Source organism: Eschrichtius robustus, chromosome 3 (genome assembly GCF_028021215.1).
Source record: "Eschrichtius robustus isolate mEscRob2 chromosome 3, mEscRob2.pri, whole genome shotgun sequence".
In the NCBI taxonomy this organism is placed as follows: Eukaryota; Metazoa; Chordata; class Mammalia; order Artiodactyla; family Eschrichtiidae; genus Eschrichtius; species Eschrichtius robustus.
The window spans coordinates 34,051,427-34,068,030 of NC_090826.1; the positions used below are offsets into that span (position 1 = coordinate 34,051,427).

The window sequence follows — 16,604 nt, forward strand, 5'->3', positions numbered from 1 at the left end:
ACTGCCCCCTGCTGGCCACACCGGCCATGACTAGGCCTCCAGGAAGGAAACCTTGGCAGCTGGGCTGTCTGAATACAGGGGGAATGATGCCCAGGAGAGCTGGGGCGCAGGGCTTGGGGGAGGGGCCCGGCCACCCCCGAGGTCACGGGCTAGTCTAGCAGAGCCCAGTCTGCTGCTTTGTAGGTCTGGGACTGGAAGATCTTGCCCAGGAATATTTCAAGCCTGGGCTGAAGCAATGCCCTTTATCCAGCTCCCAGGCCTCAGTGCTTGAAGTCTCCAGTCCTTGGGCAGCCCCTGGGGTGGGGCCGGAAGGTAATGATGAGGAAAGCCCTGGCCTCTGGCCTAGGCTGTGACTGGGGCTCAGGCTCCTTCCCACCTCCTGCCAGACCTGGCCAGTGCCAGTACAGCCAAGGCTGGGCTCGTTGGCCTTCTTCCAGGGTGGCCGAGAGCCCCAGACTCTGGGTCAGACAGCCAGGAAGTGCTGGCTAACCCCAGCCCCTGTACCCTGGAGCCCAGCAGACCCCCAGGTAGGTCCTTCCCTATTGTCCCCTTTTTGTCTTAGCCAAAGGGAAATGAACTAGGTGGTCTGGCTGGAGGCTGACCTGTGGCTGGTTTGTCCTGGCAGCAGAGGCCAAGCAGGGAAAGGTCCTGAACGGGCAGAAGAGGGAATTATGCCGGAGGGCGGGGAGCTCACAGAAGTGCCCCAGCCCTATGCACCTTATGGTGTCCTGTCGAAACAACAGCTCAGGAGCCCCTTATGGCCACACGATTCATGCAGCCTGCCTGAGGAATGGGACTGGCCAAGGAGGTCTCTGCTCTGCAGCATTAGCACCGAGCCTGGCTGGGCCATGACCGTGGTCCCTGTGCTTTCTCCCCCTGGTAGAAACTAAAGAAAATGATTTCTGGTTGTTGTGGAAAACCCCACCCATCCCAGGGCTGGGTAAACATGCTAGAGTTCAAGTTCCACATTTCAACTTGGGATTTTAATTTCTAGTCTTTTTTTTTTTTAAACAAAGCAGGCTTTTGCACCAGGAAACACAGGGCAGCTTCGTAAAGGAGGAGATGGGGATGAGGAAGGAGGCACTAACTATTACTGATTGCTTTGGAGAAGAATTCAAATGACCTTGGACAATAGGAGGCTAGGGGAAATATCAAACACCATTGTCTTTCCAGGTTTACATATATATATTTAATTTTATTTTTTAAAAGAGATTTAAGCCAACCAATAGGAGGCCTGGGCAGTTCCCACCAGTCATGGGTTTGGGTACTTCCTGGGGGTAGTGGAGGCCTGACGGTGTGTGGGACGGGGACAGGGGGACCAGTCCCGCTGCAAAGTGGTCCAGAAATGTGTCCTTGCAAACTTCCAGTGCTGAGCACTGGAAAAGCCCAGCCACGGAGGAAATAGGGCCCTTTGTACCCCAGGGACCAAATGTAAAATGAAGCCCAAGCCCGGCCTCAGGAATGGCAAGGCAACGCACCTTGGATCTTGACCCCCAGGGGTTGGGCCCTGTCACTTCAGCCTTGTGGGTAGTTTCTAGAAGAAGGACGGCAGCCAGTGGCTGGGGCCCTGAGAGCAAGGCCGAGGTCAGGTGCTCAGGAACCAGGAGATGGATGGTCGGGACTCCTTTCCCAGCCCGGAGGTTGAGGGTGAGGGTAAGGAGCAGAGGTGCTGGGGCGGGGGGCAGGGGGATTTGTCTACCGGTCAAATGCCAGGATGGGATCACGACTCAGACCACCTGGACGTCTGGGAGTCCTGGGGAGCCAACCAGCTCCTACCTTCTACCCGTTCCAAATATTTTGTGTTGGAAGTCCTAGGAAAAAGAAAGTCAGAGTTTTCTGGGCCTGCCCGTGGAGTCTCCCTGCCTGTCCCTCTGCCTCGGGCTGCTGGCCCTTCTGCTGGCAGCCGGGGGAGGCCACTAGCTGGGGTGGGATAAAGCAGCAATAAATAGGAACCATAAACAACTGTACATAGGAGTGCTTGCTTTTACATTTAATTATATATTTTTTAAAGTTTCTTTTTTTCTCTCTGCTTCAGTGCATTCCCCTTTCTCTTAGCAACTGACCGCCTCTTGCCAGCCTTGGGGATGGCTGCTGACCACAGTGGCCCAAGGGGAAGCCCCACCTAAATATTCACAGCCTCAAATGCCTCGTGGGGTTTTTTAATGTTTGTGTGTGTGTGTGTGTGTTGTTTGTATCTTTTCAAGCAACGAAAGGTCACAGAAAAAGGCACAGGTAACTGCATACATGGTGGGAAGATAAGACAGACGGGGGCTGAGCAGAAGCTTCTTGGACAGAACAACAGATGGGACAGGGAGCCCGTGACAGCAAGATGATTCGAGGAAGTCGGCTGGAAACGTCTGTTGCCAAACACCGGAAGCCAGATGCTGAAGCGGTCGGGGAGAGGCTAAGTGCTCCGGGGCCCCCGGTCCTCGGGAGGGTGTGGAGGTGCCCCGGGCCCCCCACTTCCCGAGGGCTCGGGGGAACCCTGACTGGTCCTAGGTTCTCCGGAGAGGTTCCTCCTCCGGGCTGGGAAGTGAGTGGAGGCCTCGGCCAGGCAGCCCAAGGAACTGCTGCGGTCCAGCGGCGGGGTGGCGGAGACCGAGGGGTTGGCCAGCGCACGCGGTGACTCCAGGCGGGGGCTCCGGGACCCTGCCCGGCGGCCCTGGGGTGGCCGGGGCGAGGCCTCGGGTGGGGTGCGGGGACTGTGCGTGGGCACGGGCTCTGCGGGCACCTCGGCTGCGTGGGGCTCCCAGTCGGGAGGTCTGCCCAGGCCCCTGCTCGTCCTCCCCCTCTCCTTGGGGTAGTCCCTGGCCTCCAGCTCCGAGGAGAGTGTGAATTTGGAGACCTTAGCCACGGGGGACACGGAGGCCGATGAGCTCTCGGTGGGACTCCAGCGGGCTCTCTCCTGGGCCTCCCGGGCCCCCGTCAGGTCGCTGCCACCCCCTGAGAAGCCGCTGACCCAGGCCGTGCTGGGCCCGGGGAGCAGGGTGGGGTGGGCCCCCGGCCGGGCCTGTACCATCTGGATCCCGCCGATGGGAATCAGGGGGCACGGGGCGCGGGTCAAGTGCTGGGAGTGCAGAGGCAGATGGCTGAAGATGTTCTCCTCTGTCCGGGCCGGCGTGTGGCCGTGGAAGTCATGGGGGGCGGAGAAGGGTCGGGAGAAGAGAGGATGAGCAGGGCCAGGTGAACAGGAGGGACTTGGCGACTCGGCCTTCTGCTGGGGTCAGAAAATAAGACAGAGTGAGGCGAGGATTATGTGCTGGGCACACGGAGACCCCAAGGCCTAGAGTGAGGAGGGGACTCGCTGAGATCACAGAGCAAGTCCTGGCTGAGCTGGCCCAGAACCGAGTCCCAACCCCTGCCTACGGTGTTGCCCTGTGTGGGCGCCCTCTCTGGAACGGTGACCGTGGGTACACTCAGGACATGGTCCCCCGCCTCTAGCCAGCTCGTCTGTCTTCAGAGGATGGGGCTGCCTGGTTGGCCCCTATGCTCCTGGCCCTCTGTCTCGGTTCTGCGGCTTCTCTTGTTCCCCAAATGGTACTGACCCAACTTAACCCTAGAACATGAGTCCCTCCTCCAGGCTCTTGGCCTTCTCCCACCTCCAGGAATTTTCACACGACCCCAAAATTAAAAATCAAGTTAAGATTCCTGGATCACGTTCCCCCTGGAGCTTGAATCTCTGCTGGTGGTGAGCAGCGGTGTTGGGTTATGACAATCTGGTGACAGAAAAGGTGTTGGGAGGGGAAAGGTAAGTTGACGATGATAATGATATCAGTGCTGGCGATCATGACGGCGGTGGGGATGGTGACGCTGTGACAACAGTGATCAAGCTGATGGGGTGGCTGGAGTGTAATGATGGCAGATGGCAGTGGTGATGTGACAGTGACAGTGCTGATGGTGTGACAGGGATGGTGTTGGCTGCGGTGACTCTGAGGGTGCTGGTGGCAGTCATGCTGGAGATGTGATGATTTTGGTTGAGCTCTGCCATCTGCTCAAAGAACACGTGGGGATGGGGGTGCGGGGGGAGGAAATGGCACAAGTATTTACACTCACATCCAAGGCCACACAGCTCATAAGTGGCAGAACCTGGTTTTAATCCTGGGTAGTCCAGCTCCAGAGTCCGTGCTCTGCTGCTTCGGACACTAAACTAACTGGTTTCAGGCACCCAGCACGGTGCCTGGCATAAGAGGTGCCCAGTACACATCTTCTTGGTAACGGCTGAGCTGGCAGGGGTGTAGCTCCAGGTCTGAGGCCTCAGGGAGGTGTGAGCTTACAGCCCCCCACCTGCCGGCGAGAAGCGGCCCAGCCACCCCGGAGACGGGAACTCACCCACGTGGAGGTGCAGGTCTCCGCTGGGCTTCTGCCGAGAAGCTTGTGAGGTAGAGGCGCGGGTGGGTAGAGAGCCCTTGGGGCCAGCCCTGAGCCTGGGCCGCGCTCGCCCGCCGAGGGGCTGCCCGGCCCCACCAAGGCCCACTTCCCTGGCAGCGCTGACCGTGGCGGTGACTCGGCCTGGCCTGGGGACCATCTCCTCGTGGGCGAGCGTCTGTGCGGGCCTGGGTCTGTGGCGCCCTCGCGTTCGGGGGGCAGTTCCCTACCCAGGGGGTGGGGGGTGAGAGGAGACAGCTCGAGTCTCGGAGACCCACGGGGGAGAGGGCCCGTCTGGGGGCCAGGTGGGCTCGGGGCCGAGGCCAGTGGCTCTCGGGCCGGTGAATGTCGCTGGGGAGACGAGTCGCTTTTGGTTAGTGAGTGTTTTTGGGCGAGTGGTGGGCGGCTGCCTGCTTCTTTGCTCGGGGACCACGGCCTTCTTGGGGACACAGCCTTGGAGCTCAGGGCCGAGCCTGTGTCCTTCTCCATGGGGCCCGGTGGGGCCGGTCCCAGCCGGGGGAGGCACAGGATGCTTTGGCTGGACATGGAGCAGCTGCCGGCTGCCAAGCGCTCGGCTTCTGAGACTGAGCTGCTCCTGGTGGCCTCGTTGCCAGAGGTGGCATCTGGGGGCTGGGGGCCCTGAACAGGTAAGGAGTCTGCCGGCAGCGTGGCTGGCGGGCCGGGCGGGGGTGCCTCCGAGGACGGTCCTGATGGCTCGTCCTGGCTCTCCTCCTCGTCCTCATCCTCATCTTCGTCCAGGTCCGAGTCTGAGTCCGAGTCGTCCAGGTCTGAAAACTGGTGCTCCGCCACGGCCTCTGTGCCCTCTCGCCCTTCCGAGTCCTGGAACGGGTCATCGCTTGTTCCTGAGGGGCAGACACAGGAGACCCGAGGTCAGAGCCAGCCCCAGGCTGCTCTGCTCTAAGCCCCAGAGTCCCAGTCTGCAAACGGGGCCTGACAGCCACGGCAATGGCACAAGATCGTTGAGAGGATGGGAACGCTTTGTAAATAACCACAGCAAAAATTACCTTGTATCTACCATGTGCCAGGTTCAGTTCTAGGGCCTGCGTGTGTTAATTCACTTAGTCCTCAAATAATCCCGCCAGGTCGGCACTATTCTTATCTTCACGTTACAGATGGGGAACCAAGGTGAAAGAGTTGAAGTCACTTGTCCAGGTAAGGTAAGTAGTAGGGCTGGGACTGAACCATAGCAAACAAGATAGGTCTTTTCTTTGTTTCTTTTTCATTAGTATTTCAGTGCTGGCTCCACCATGAGCAAGTTAAGTCACCCTGTTGTGCCTCAGTCTCCCCCTTTGTCAAATGAACTTGACAGTCACCTCACAGGGTTTGCTAGGCAGAGGAAACACACTCCTGACACACAGCAAGGGCTCAAATAATTATAGTCACTCTCAATACATCCATGAAGAAATCTGTTACTCTGGGACACAGCAGCCTTGCTGGCCAGTCCAGCAGCACTGGGCATGGTCAGTTTACATACACGTCTGCCACTGTGGCCAGGCTGCTGCCGGCTGATACAATGGTATCTGGCAGGTGGCAGGCCCTGGCCTCTCTGGGGGTTTGGCTAAGCTGGCCTCAGGCTGGCTGCAGAGCAGGGCCTCATTCCAGCCACTCATGTCCAGAGAAGGTACTGTCTTTGCAGAACCCCTGGTACTCTCAGCTGGGGGGTAATGGAGCTCTGAAATACCAGCCTCCTGGTCTGGCTTTTGGTGGGGCAGCCCAACCAGCTGGGTCACCGCTAACAGGACACAGGCCTAGTTTGGGGATCTATGAAATCGGCAGCAATCAGGACTCCAGGGGGAGCTCCGCTAACATCTAGCCCACTTGGCAGGCTCCTGAGGGTTTGGGCCCTGCTGGCCCAACACTAAGCTCATGTCAGTACCCACTCAACTACTGACCAAGAGAGCTGGACACACAAGCTGACTCAGGCCACTGGTGCAACCAGGCTTCTGGACCCCACCATGCAGAGCTGCCCTGGGGGTAGAAAGCCCAGCACTTGTGCTTCCAAACAGCTCAACACACAGCAGTAAGATGCCTGCAATGGATGACAGTCAGCATTCAAGAGGATGTAGGTCAAAAACTATGGGGTGGAGCTGGAGCTGGCAGGTGAAGGGAGGGCCATGGGGCCAAGGGCATGGCCTCCTGGCAGCTAGGAGCAGAACAGTGAGAGTGGGGAAGGGGCTGGGGATTGGTAAAGGAGTAGGGATGGCGAGGGGGTGCAAAACATCTCTAAGTTTTGCCCCACGCATTTACTTTCCCGCCTAAGACTTTAGCGGGGGCCCTGGAGCTCACCTCGCCTCACCTCTCATTTACATGTGGAGAAATCCAGGCCCAGAGCAGGCAAGTGCTTCCCCAAGATCACCCAGAGAGCCCAGGACTAAGGTTTACAACCCTTGCATTATGACACTGCCAGTTTCAAAATGTTTTTATGCATTGAGAAGCAGGAAATGGTCTGGGTTTGAACCTTAGTTCCACCCCTTCCTTGCTGTATAATGTTGAATAATTTAGTTTTTCTCTCTGTATTCAGTTTCCTTGTCTGTAAAATGTGAGTAAGACTAATAAAAGCCACCTCATGAAGCTGCCGGGAGGATCGTGAGGGTCTGACACCTATTAAGTACCCAATAAACCTTAGCTCTTCTCATCCCAAGTACCTCACAACCTCAGCAGACAGGCAGCAATGAGAGCATCTCATCTTGCAGTTGAAGGTCAGAGGGGTAGTGCTACTAGTCCGAGTCAGGACCAGCGGCTCCTGATATTCACCAGGAAGGATCCTAAAGTCCCTTTTTACAGACGAGGAAGCTGAGGGGCAGAGAGGGCCGGTGGCCTGCCCCAGGCACCCAGCAGGAGTGATGGAAGCCAAGGGTCCCTTGCCCAGCACAGGGTTCGCAAAGCCCCCCACATCTGGACTCGCTCAGGGCTCTATGGGATGCCCCAGCCGGACGGCCCATTCCCAACGCCCCTCACCGTCAAGGCGCCACAAAGCTCCGCCCTTCTGCGGCCTGGGACCGGAGGAATGAAGGGCGCTGGGGCGCCGAGGGGGTCCGGCCACACGGTGGCGCTGGTGCTCAACCTCCTCAACCTCAGGGGCGAGGCTGCGGCGCCCGCCCGGCCACCCGCAGGCAGTCGTTCCTAAGCTGTACTCCCAACCGTCACTTCGCGACTAACAGGCAAGCTCCTCCCCGAGCCTTCCTCATCGCAGGAAGTGGCAACTCCATCCTTCCAGTTTCTTAGGCCATAAACCTCGGAGTCATCCTTGGCTATTTTTTTCCCTCCTGCTTCCCCGCCCCCCGCCCCACTACGTCAGCAAACCCCTTCGGCTCTGCTTGCGGAATGCATCCAGAGTCCGACCACGTCTCCCCACCTCCCTCGGCCCACCCAAGTCCAACACGTGCTCAGCCTGGATCACTGCCTCCAGCCGCGCCCCCTACCGGCCATCCTCTGCATACAGAGTCAGGGAACGGCAGAGGGCGTTGCTCCACCAGGCGGCCAAGTCCATCCCTTGGCCTTCACAGCCACGGCTCTCTCAGACTTCATCAGAGCCCCTGAGGGCCGGAGGGCGCCCTCCGGCCCTCAGGGGCTCTGCTCCTGCTGTTCCCTTTGCAGGGAGAGCCCTTCTCCAGGCCCCACTTGGCTTCCTGACACCTCGCCTCCTGTTCCCTGTTCACACCACCCGAACAGAGAGGCCACTCTCCACGCTTCCCAGCCCCTCACGGATGCTTTGCTTCAGACTCATCACCCTTGCCCTATTCCACATTTGTTCATTGCCCAGCTCCCCTCTAGAATGCAGGCTTCCCCAGGACGGGAACTAGGTTTCGTTCATTGCAGAATCTCTAGCACCTAGAACAGGGCTTAGAACGGGTCTGGTGCTCAGTAATTATTTCTGGAACGAACGCATTGATTTCATCCTCAAATAAGGTCATCCTTTTTGGCCTCATTGGGAAAATGAAGGTGGGGGAGGGGCAGGGACCGCTCAGGGTCCCTCAGTGGACCCCCGGTGCAGTGCTAGTCGGAACGCCTGCCTCCCACCCATGGAGGGCTCTGGGCTTGGGTGCAGCTGTCCCATCCAGCCCACCAGGCACTGCAGCCAGCGTTTTTGTCTGACCTCGGGCAACTGCCTTTACCTGTTTGAGCTTTACTAAATGTCTTCAACTGAAAACGGGGCAACACAAGTTTCTACCACAGTTACGAGGACTCAGTGAGACATCTGTAAATGGCCTGATGTGCTTTTTTGATAAGAATGGTAACCCCACATCCTCATTTTCGGGGGTACAGCCCCAAGTTCACTGTGTTCTGTTCAATAAAGGTGATTTATTTCACCTAAAAGGAAATGTGACCTAACTCTTTTGTAAGACTGTAGACACATTCCCAAATCAGAAAAACAAAAACAAACGAGACACAGGCACACACACCTCTCTTTGTCACACTGTAATTCTTGATTCTGATTTTAGGGAATCTGGTCAAAGGTTTGCCCAGTGCAGGAGGAGTACCTCTGGCCGCTCATCTACCTGCCAAAAAAGCCCCTCTGGCCTCCTCCCTGGATGCTGAGGCTGGGCAGGGCCCAGCCACACACCCTGCCTTGTCTTCTCAGAAACTGGCTCTAATGTGGCTCTAATCTTGCCAACGGGGGACTGAGGTCAGGGTGCGGTGCTGGGATAGGGGATGGGATTGGGAGGTGACATGGGGCTGTCAGGTCTGTCTGAAAACCTCTAGCTCTAAAAGGCCCGGGTGTCAGGCTCATGCCCAGAGTGTGTAAGTGTGAGTGTGGGTGTGTACCTCACAGCATCACCATGAGGATTTGCCAAGATGATCATGGCACGTGTCTAGAGCATGCCTGACACAGAGTGGGTGCTCAATCAATGTTGACTGTAATTACTCATGTGTTAATGTATTCATCGTAATTCACTGAGCACCCACGGGGTGCCGGGCACTCCACCTGCCACCTGCCTGGCAGACCTTAATGCACCACAGCTATGGCTCCCAGCACGCGCTGTGAGGGGGAGCGGTCATCCTGTGAATTTACCCTCTGTCTCCCTGCAGTTGGGAAAACTAGAGGAGAGGGCAGAGAAGAAGGAGAGGAGGAGGTGGAGCAGAGGAGAGGAGGACAGAAAGCAAGGGGAGGGCAAGGGGGACAGGAGGAGAAGGGGGAGGTGGGGAGGAGGGAGAAGGGGGAGGCGGGAGTTGGCAATTCATTACCTTCTTCGGCTTCCAGCTCCTCCAGCACCCCCGTCTCTTGGCACTTTTTGCTGTGGGCCTTCGACTTCATATGCTTAGTCAGATTCCCTGGAAAGGAATGAGAACAGACTCAGGTTTGGCTGGAGGGCAGGGTTCCAGGGCGGCGCCTGGCTGGCAGGTGCTGGGACGTCCCTCCGCCCAGGTGCTCAGGTGGGATGTGCAGCCACAGACCCCGTGCAGGATGGTACAGAGGAGCTGGGGTAGGGTGGGTGAGGGGTGTGAGGGGACAAAGGGTATAATGAAGAAGTGAGATGCTGATTAAAAAAACAAACAAAAAAATAAATTAAAAGACAAGTCATGTGCAATAAGTTTTTCCTGCCTTTAACTCTGGGCCCAGGAGCTGGTGACACTCATCAAACAGGATTACCGGCCATCTCAAATACCGGGATGAGATCAGGGCTCCCGTTAACCCAGCATGGGGGATGGGTGCTGAGGGTGCCCTTCTGGCTGAGGACCCTGTTAGGGCAGCCCCCAGGGAAGAATCTTAGGGTTTGGGAAGAGGAACCAGGACAAAGTTACTGTTAAGAAATGGAGAGAGGGCAGAAGGTGTAGAGAAATCTGCTAGACCGGGACCTGGGCGCCACAAGGCTGGGGCCCAAGTCCTGACTTCCTTAGAGAGTCATGTCCCCTTCCTGGGCCTCCAAGGTCACTGCCGTGCAGACACGGCCGGGGGTGGTGGTGCGTGCAGGGAAGGCCGAACTAAGGCTCTGCCCCTCCCCAAGCCTACGAAGCCCTCGGGGCGCGGCTGACTCTGTCCCCAGTGGGCTGAAGAGCAGAGGTGGCCGCTCTGTGGAATCAGGGGAAAGACAGTGGCACCAGTTCCCCCCCAACGTGCGCACAGCACTTCACAGGCCGCAAAGCCCTGGGGGCAGGCACGTTCTGTGAAGGAGCAGCGGAGGACCCCCAGCCTGACTCTGAAGGATGCAGGCCAGATGCCTCGGGGTGTTCCTTTGGGCTCAGCAGCCGCCTCCACACTGTGATGTGCTCACTGTTGCTCTGTCGATTGCTGAGTTTCCATATGGTAGTTCATACAATAAATTGTAAATTCCTTGAGTCAGGTGCTCTGTCTCACTAATCTTATCAGTTAGCAAGTTTGAGCAGATAGATGGAAGAGAGAAGAATAGACTCCAAGAACAGACGCATAGAGAGATGGATGGATGGATGGATGGATGGATGGATGGATGGATGGACGGATGGATGGACGGATGGATAAGTGGGTAAGAGGAAATATGGAGTGATGAACAGGATGAGCGGGAAGGAGCTGGACAGATGGATGGGATACTGGATGAGTAGATAAGCAGATGGATAGACAGATGGAGGACAAAAATAAATGGAAGGATAGATGGAAAATGGATCAATAAACATATGAGAGGATGGAGAATGGGAGAGGAGGAGACCTGGGTGAGTGGGAGAATAGCTGGCTGGCTGGCTGGACGCAGCACACACAAATGCATGGGAGGACAAACAGACAGGAGGATAAAAGAATGGGCAGGTGAATGGAAGGATGGATTGGTGGGAGGACAAATGGGAGAGGTGGAGGAACAGATAAGATGAGAAAATAAATGGGAAGATAAATGGATAGGAAGACCAACTATTCGGATGAGAGGATGGGAGAAATGGATAAACAGGAGGATAGATGGGTGGATAGATGGGTGAATAGGGAGAGAGGGTCCATGGATGAACCAAAGGGTGCTTCTTAATCATTCTGAGAATTTTAAGGAACCTTAGGGTTTTGCTGAGAGGGTAAAGGGAACCTTAAGCTGAGATTGCCTGAGGTGTGCAGGTCTAGGGCGGCAAGGATGGAGAGAAGCTGTTTCTTTCCTCTTTCCTTCCCTTAGTCCTAGTCTGTGACTCCATCCTTCCCAAGTCAGATTTTCTTCCTTTAACTAGACAGAAACCTGGATCTTCTACTCCTGGCCAAATGGAGAGCAGAGCCATAACTTCCAGAGTCATTCCAGGGCCGGAGGGTCCCCAACATTCCCTGTCCAACATCATGGGCCTCTGCCCTCCCTGTTGTGAGCAGGCAAAGCCTGAGCAGGACGTCAAGGGGGTGGTAAAGGCAGCTGGGGTCTTCCACGGGCCAGAGAAACTGAATATCCTCTGAGGTTCTGAGACCAGCCCGCCATCCCCTGACTATCCCAGACCCCAGGGGACTATGCACACTGCTCATTCTGGCTATGACGTTATTGTTGTACCTGTTCTGCCTGGAAGGTTTGGGTCTCTACTCAACCAAGTTAGATGCTGAGCACACAATGGGTGCGTAATAAGCATGAGTGGGAAATGCTCTTCTCGTCACAGAAGCAAAGTATTGGAAGGAACCTCACAGACCATGTAATCCACACCCACCAGGCCCAGGGTCTTCCTGCTTCTGTTCTAACTCCCGGCCCTGGTGCTGATGATGCCATTAGACGAGATTATCAGGTGACGGGATGCTGTGGGAGGGCTCCCATTCACCAACACGGCGAACCAACCCGCCAAAGCCACACTGCTAGCTAGTGCAGAGCCCCACGTGGAACCAGGTCTCAGGACTCCAGAGACCTTGCTTGCTCCACTCTGGCAGAACAGAACCAGCATGTGTAGGAGCTTGATGGCCTTGGGTTTGAGTCTGGGCTCTTCCACCTGCTAGCTGTGTGCTCTTGGGCAAGTTTCTTAACCTTCTGAGCACCAGTTTCTGCAACTGTAAAGTAATACCTACCTCTTGGGAACGCTGGGAGGAGCTGATGGGGAAACATGTAGAGTGACAGCAGAGAGTGCCTGGCAGACAGCAGATGCCCACCACGTGGAACCTCCTTCCTTCCCATACTGTGTGCCCCCCCCCCCAAGTAATCGCTCTTTGTTGAGCACCCGGGGGACTCTGCCACAGTCACGGGGGTGTGGAGGAGAGAGATACTGAGGTGATGCTTGTGTTGTAGCTGGCTTTACCAGTCAGTCTGGGCTCAGGAACCCCCGGGAGAAGGCACCGGGCAGCCCCTGGACGCCAGCTTCTCCTCTGCCCCTGCCCTTGGAGGCTGCAGGGAGGAGGTGGGAGTCTGAGTGGCTGCCCAGATAGGCCACGGGGTTACAGGACCAGATGCGCAGCCCTGAGTGTTATCCGGCGCCCTCTTTGGTTTCCCCTCCGTGGGTCTACCTCCCCCTCTGTGAATTGAGGGAGGTGTACCAAATGACCTCAGGTGTCTTTCTTTGGCCTGGACACCATTTCCTTGTCAAGGGTCAGAGCCTGGGCTTGCCAAGCAGAGTCCACAGCTTCTCACCGTTGTCCCGGCCCCCCACCAAAACCCCGACAATCCTGGAATGAAGGAGGAAAGGCAAGTGGATGGAAAATGATGCGCATCTGGAACAGAGGCGGACCCTCCACTGAGGGCATCAGCCGGTGACCCTATCTGCCCCATTCAGCTTTGGGCTTTGACCAACCGCCCTCCCTCGGTCCCTGAGGCCTGCCCCAAACTGCCAGCTCTGTCCCGAGGCGATCGGTGCAACGGCCTGTACCCAGCACAGCCACTCTGCTGGCCTCTGGGAACCTTCTGAGAAGATGACATGGGACCCCAGACCCCCACAGGGACATCCCAGTGGGCCTTTCCTGGCCACACCCACTGAGACAACCCCTTGCTAGCGCCCAGGGGCCGGAGCTGCTGCCACGATGTCTAACACAGAGACGGAGACACAGACAGGCAGACGGAGACAGACAGGAAGGGCTCCCGGGCTGGGTGCAGCCAGGTGGTGGTGACGGAGGGCCCTGAGGACCACCTGACCCAGCCTCATCTCTCACGCAGCCTGGCTGGGCCCGAGCCCAAGGATGAGGGGAGGGAGGAGATGGAGGCAGCTGTATGGAGGCAGGAACCCTGAGAGGAGGGGGCCTTTGGCATCTGGGCTGGTGGCTGAAGGGTCCATGACTCCAGGGAGAAACAGGAGTGTCAGTGTCCTGCGGCTTCCCTCGCTCCCCGCCTCGTTCAGAGAGAGCCAAGAGGGAGCTGGCTCTGCTTCCACCTGCCACCACCCTTACTGGCCCCTCTCTAAGTCCTAGAGGTTGACATTCCACGATTTTGGACGTGCTCACTGCTCCGGCTCTGGAAGGTGTCATCTTCCAGAAGCCTCTAGCAGCATTTGCAGAGAGCTCAGCCCTCCCCCCATCACAGGGTGAGAGCAAACCCTCCTGGGAGGGGCCTTCAGGGCTCCACCCCAGGCTCCACCCCCAGGGCACTCAGAGGGCCTGCAGACCCTCCCCTCAGGTTAGGAGCTCTGGACCCTCCAGGGCTGTGTGCTGGCTCAGAGGAACCCAGGAAGGGACGGCAGATAGCTCGGCACGTGGCTTCCAATGCAGGAATCTCCTGGAAAAGGGGTGTTCCTGCCAGGGACCCAGGCCTCTCGCAGACCTGACAGAAAAAGACCAGGCCTTTCCTCTCCATAAAGTCAGAGGGAATCGAATAGGGATTGCTCTGGGAGACTGCTCTGGCTGGGAACTCAGCCCCATGGGTCCTTCCAGTCTCACGTGGCAGGATGACGGTTCTCCACGGTGGTGGGCAGCTCTTCATGGCCCTGGGCTGGGAGACCCTCTCAGGACTGGGCTCCTCATGCTGAGAACAGAATGGTGGGGCCCCCTGGACACACCCTGGGAACAGGGCCAGCAGCTGTGATCCACTCTGGAGGCCACCTGGTTGGCCACCTGATTTTGCCACTCCTTCCAGACAAGGGGGCAACTGCTCACAGAGAGGAAGGTGGTGGGGGTGATGTCCAGGAGGCAGGGGTCCTGGCTTATAGTTACAGGTCCGGCTTTAACAGTCATTTCTGTTTCGAGGGACCCATCTTCTGCACCAAGTGGGGCTTGGACAAAAAGGTTTTTGGCATTCAGAGTCAAAGGCCGTTATTTGAACTGTTGGTGGATTATTCCCATCTCTCTCCACCATAAAGTCCCAACGGGCCGCCTAAGGCCAGAGAAGGTGGGGTTGTAGGGGGCGTGTGTGGGACAGAGCCCACGACCAGGACCGAGGCTTGCTAGGTGAGCTGTCCTGGACATGGCAGGGCTCCAGGCCTATCGGTTCTCTCTGAATGCCCTTTGGAATGTTGCTGATGAGACACCAAGAAAGAAGAGGGTCAGGGCGAGGAAGGAGGATGATCACCTCTATTCAAACCAAAACCTTGGTGGGAAGGTTTGAGCTCCAGTTGAGAAAGATGGTGAGAGGACAGAGGAGGGCAGCCTAACGGGGTCAGGAGACCAGAGATGGGCACCCGGTCAGAGAGGGGGCCATGAGCGAGGGGATGAGATCAACTGCCCCCTGCCCTAGCACCAAGAGAACGGAAGGGGCCAGCAAGAGGAGGAGGAAGTAAGGAAGGCTCAAAGACCCGAGGGGCCCTCCTCAGAGCCACTGCCCACTGCTCTTTCTGGGGGCAGCTTTACCAACAAAAGGAAGGTCAACAGGCGTCAAAGCTCTCCCGTTCCATCTACTGAAAAACCATGTGGCTCTGGTGGGGGCTGGTGTGGAGGCCCCCAACTTGCCCAAAGGAGAAGGCAGGACCCTCGTGCCCAACCCTGAGCCAGGAAACTGCGAAGCACGAGAGGCTGAAGCCACCAGGGGTTCGAGATCCCCAGGCTTCCCCCTGAGGCACCTCAGTCTGCTCAGCTACCAGGAAGGAAGAAGTGGGTTGCGATGCCTTTCCTGCCTGCCCTGTGGGAGCAGCCAGCGGAAGGAGCAGAGAAGAACTCGGTCCAAGTCTCGTGGACACGGCCTCACTGGTCCACACCCGGGTCCTGGGTGGCTGCAGTGGCCCTGGCCACCCCCCATCACCCATCACAGCGCTCTGGTTGTGTACCCTCACCGGCCAGCTTTCCTTCCTTTCACAGGTGACTGCCAGAGCCTGAGCTGACCCTGCTGTGCAGTGTTCGGGGGCAGGAATGACAGGGCTGCCGTTCGGGGGTCGGGGAGAGCCCGGCCCTGTGTCAAGAGCTGCAGAGAAGCTGGACGGAGCGGGAACGTGGTCTGAGTGGTGAGGCGGGGTGGAGGCAGGGGCAAAGTCTGGCATGAAAGGTGACCATGCGAGTGTGTTAAGTGGCTCGGGGTGGAATGGATTTCCAAACTCAAGAGCGGCAGTGACCAGTGTGGATGCTGGAGCTCATCAGGTCGGTGGATAAAGGGCTAAGGAGACATGCAAAAGGAAGGGGTGATGAGATCAAATACAAGACCAGGAACTGTGTGCGAGAGTGCCACCGCCTGGCCGTGGTGGGAATCGCAGGGGTGGAGGGCGGAGGGGCCGGCGTGGGATCCAAGAGCACGGGCAGGGCAGCCGAGGGGTGCCACTGCCCAGTCCGGAGGCGGCTGCTCTGTCACTGGGGAGCCCAGGAATCGGGGGTGCCCAGGCCCCAGGCAGAGAGGTCCGGGCCCCGGGCTCTGTGCTGGGGCTCCCAGAGGGGAGCTCCCTGCAGCGGGCAGGGCCAGTGCCCCGCTGACCGTCTCTTACCTTTGGTTTTAAAAGCAAAGTGACAGTGCTTGCACACATAGGGCCGGACGTCAGTGTGGGTGCGGATGTGTTTCTTCAGCATGCTGGGCTTCTTGCAGCGAATTCCACACTCCTCACAAACATATTTCCCTCGGCCGCGGCCTCGCACATATACATACTCTTCGTTTGATTTGTACCTATGAGCAACAGGCGTCATGGTAAAGGAACAAAAAAGTAGGAGAAGAGGCAGGTTCCCACCTCAGAAGATGCACGCGCTTCCTGGCTGCATCCGGCCCTTAGGGGCATCGGGAGAGGAGGACGCATCGCGGAGCAGAGAGAACCACGGGTGGGGGGATCCGCCAGGGAGCCCTGCACCTGCCCTGCCCTCACACAGGGGGGCTGCCCCCTTCTCTCCCTCGGAGGCGGCAGACCCTGGTGCTCCCTGCCACGAGGGAAGCCACAGGGGCACAGAGGGCCTCTGGTCCAGACCCGGCCTCGGTGCCAGCTTCTGCTCCCAAAGAGCAGCCGCTCTGGGCCACCGTGTGACAAAGAGAGTGAAACAG

At 57.7% G+C, this 16,604-nt stretch overlaps 1 protein-coding gene across 4 annotated transcripts in view; it reads right to left on the reverse strand.

The window, feature by feature from the left end:
* Window positions 1-567: 567 nt before the first annotated feature.
* Window positions 568-16,604, reverse strand: part of HIVEP3 (HIVEP zinc finger 3) — a 495,837-nt gene continuing 479,800 nt past the window's right edge. For 3 of the 4 annotated variants that reach the window (XM_068539651.1, XM_068539650.1, XM_068539653.1), the window contains 4 exons: window positions 16,063-16,238; window positions 9,574-9,660; window positions 4,330-5,228; window positions 568-3,217 (listed from right to left, as the gene is read on the reverse strand). In XM_068539651.1, the coding sequence (XP_068395752.1) occupies window positions 2,405-3,217; window positions 4,330-5,228; window positions 9,574-9,660; window positions 16,063-16,238 (1,975 nt within the window). In that variant the 3' untranslated portion in view covers window positions 568-2,404. The remainder of the gene's footprint in view (window positions 3,218-4,329; window positions 5,229-9,573; window positions 9,661-16,062; window positions 16,239-16,604) is intronic. The other variant, XM_068539654.1, reaches the window with a different exon arrangement.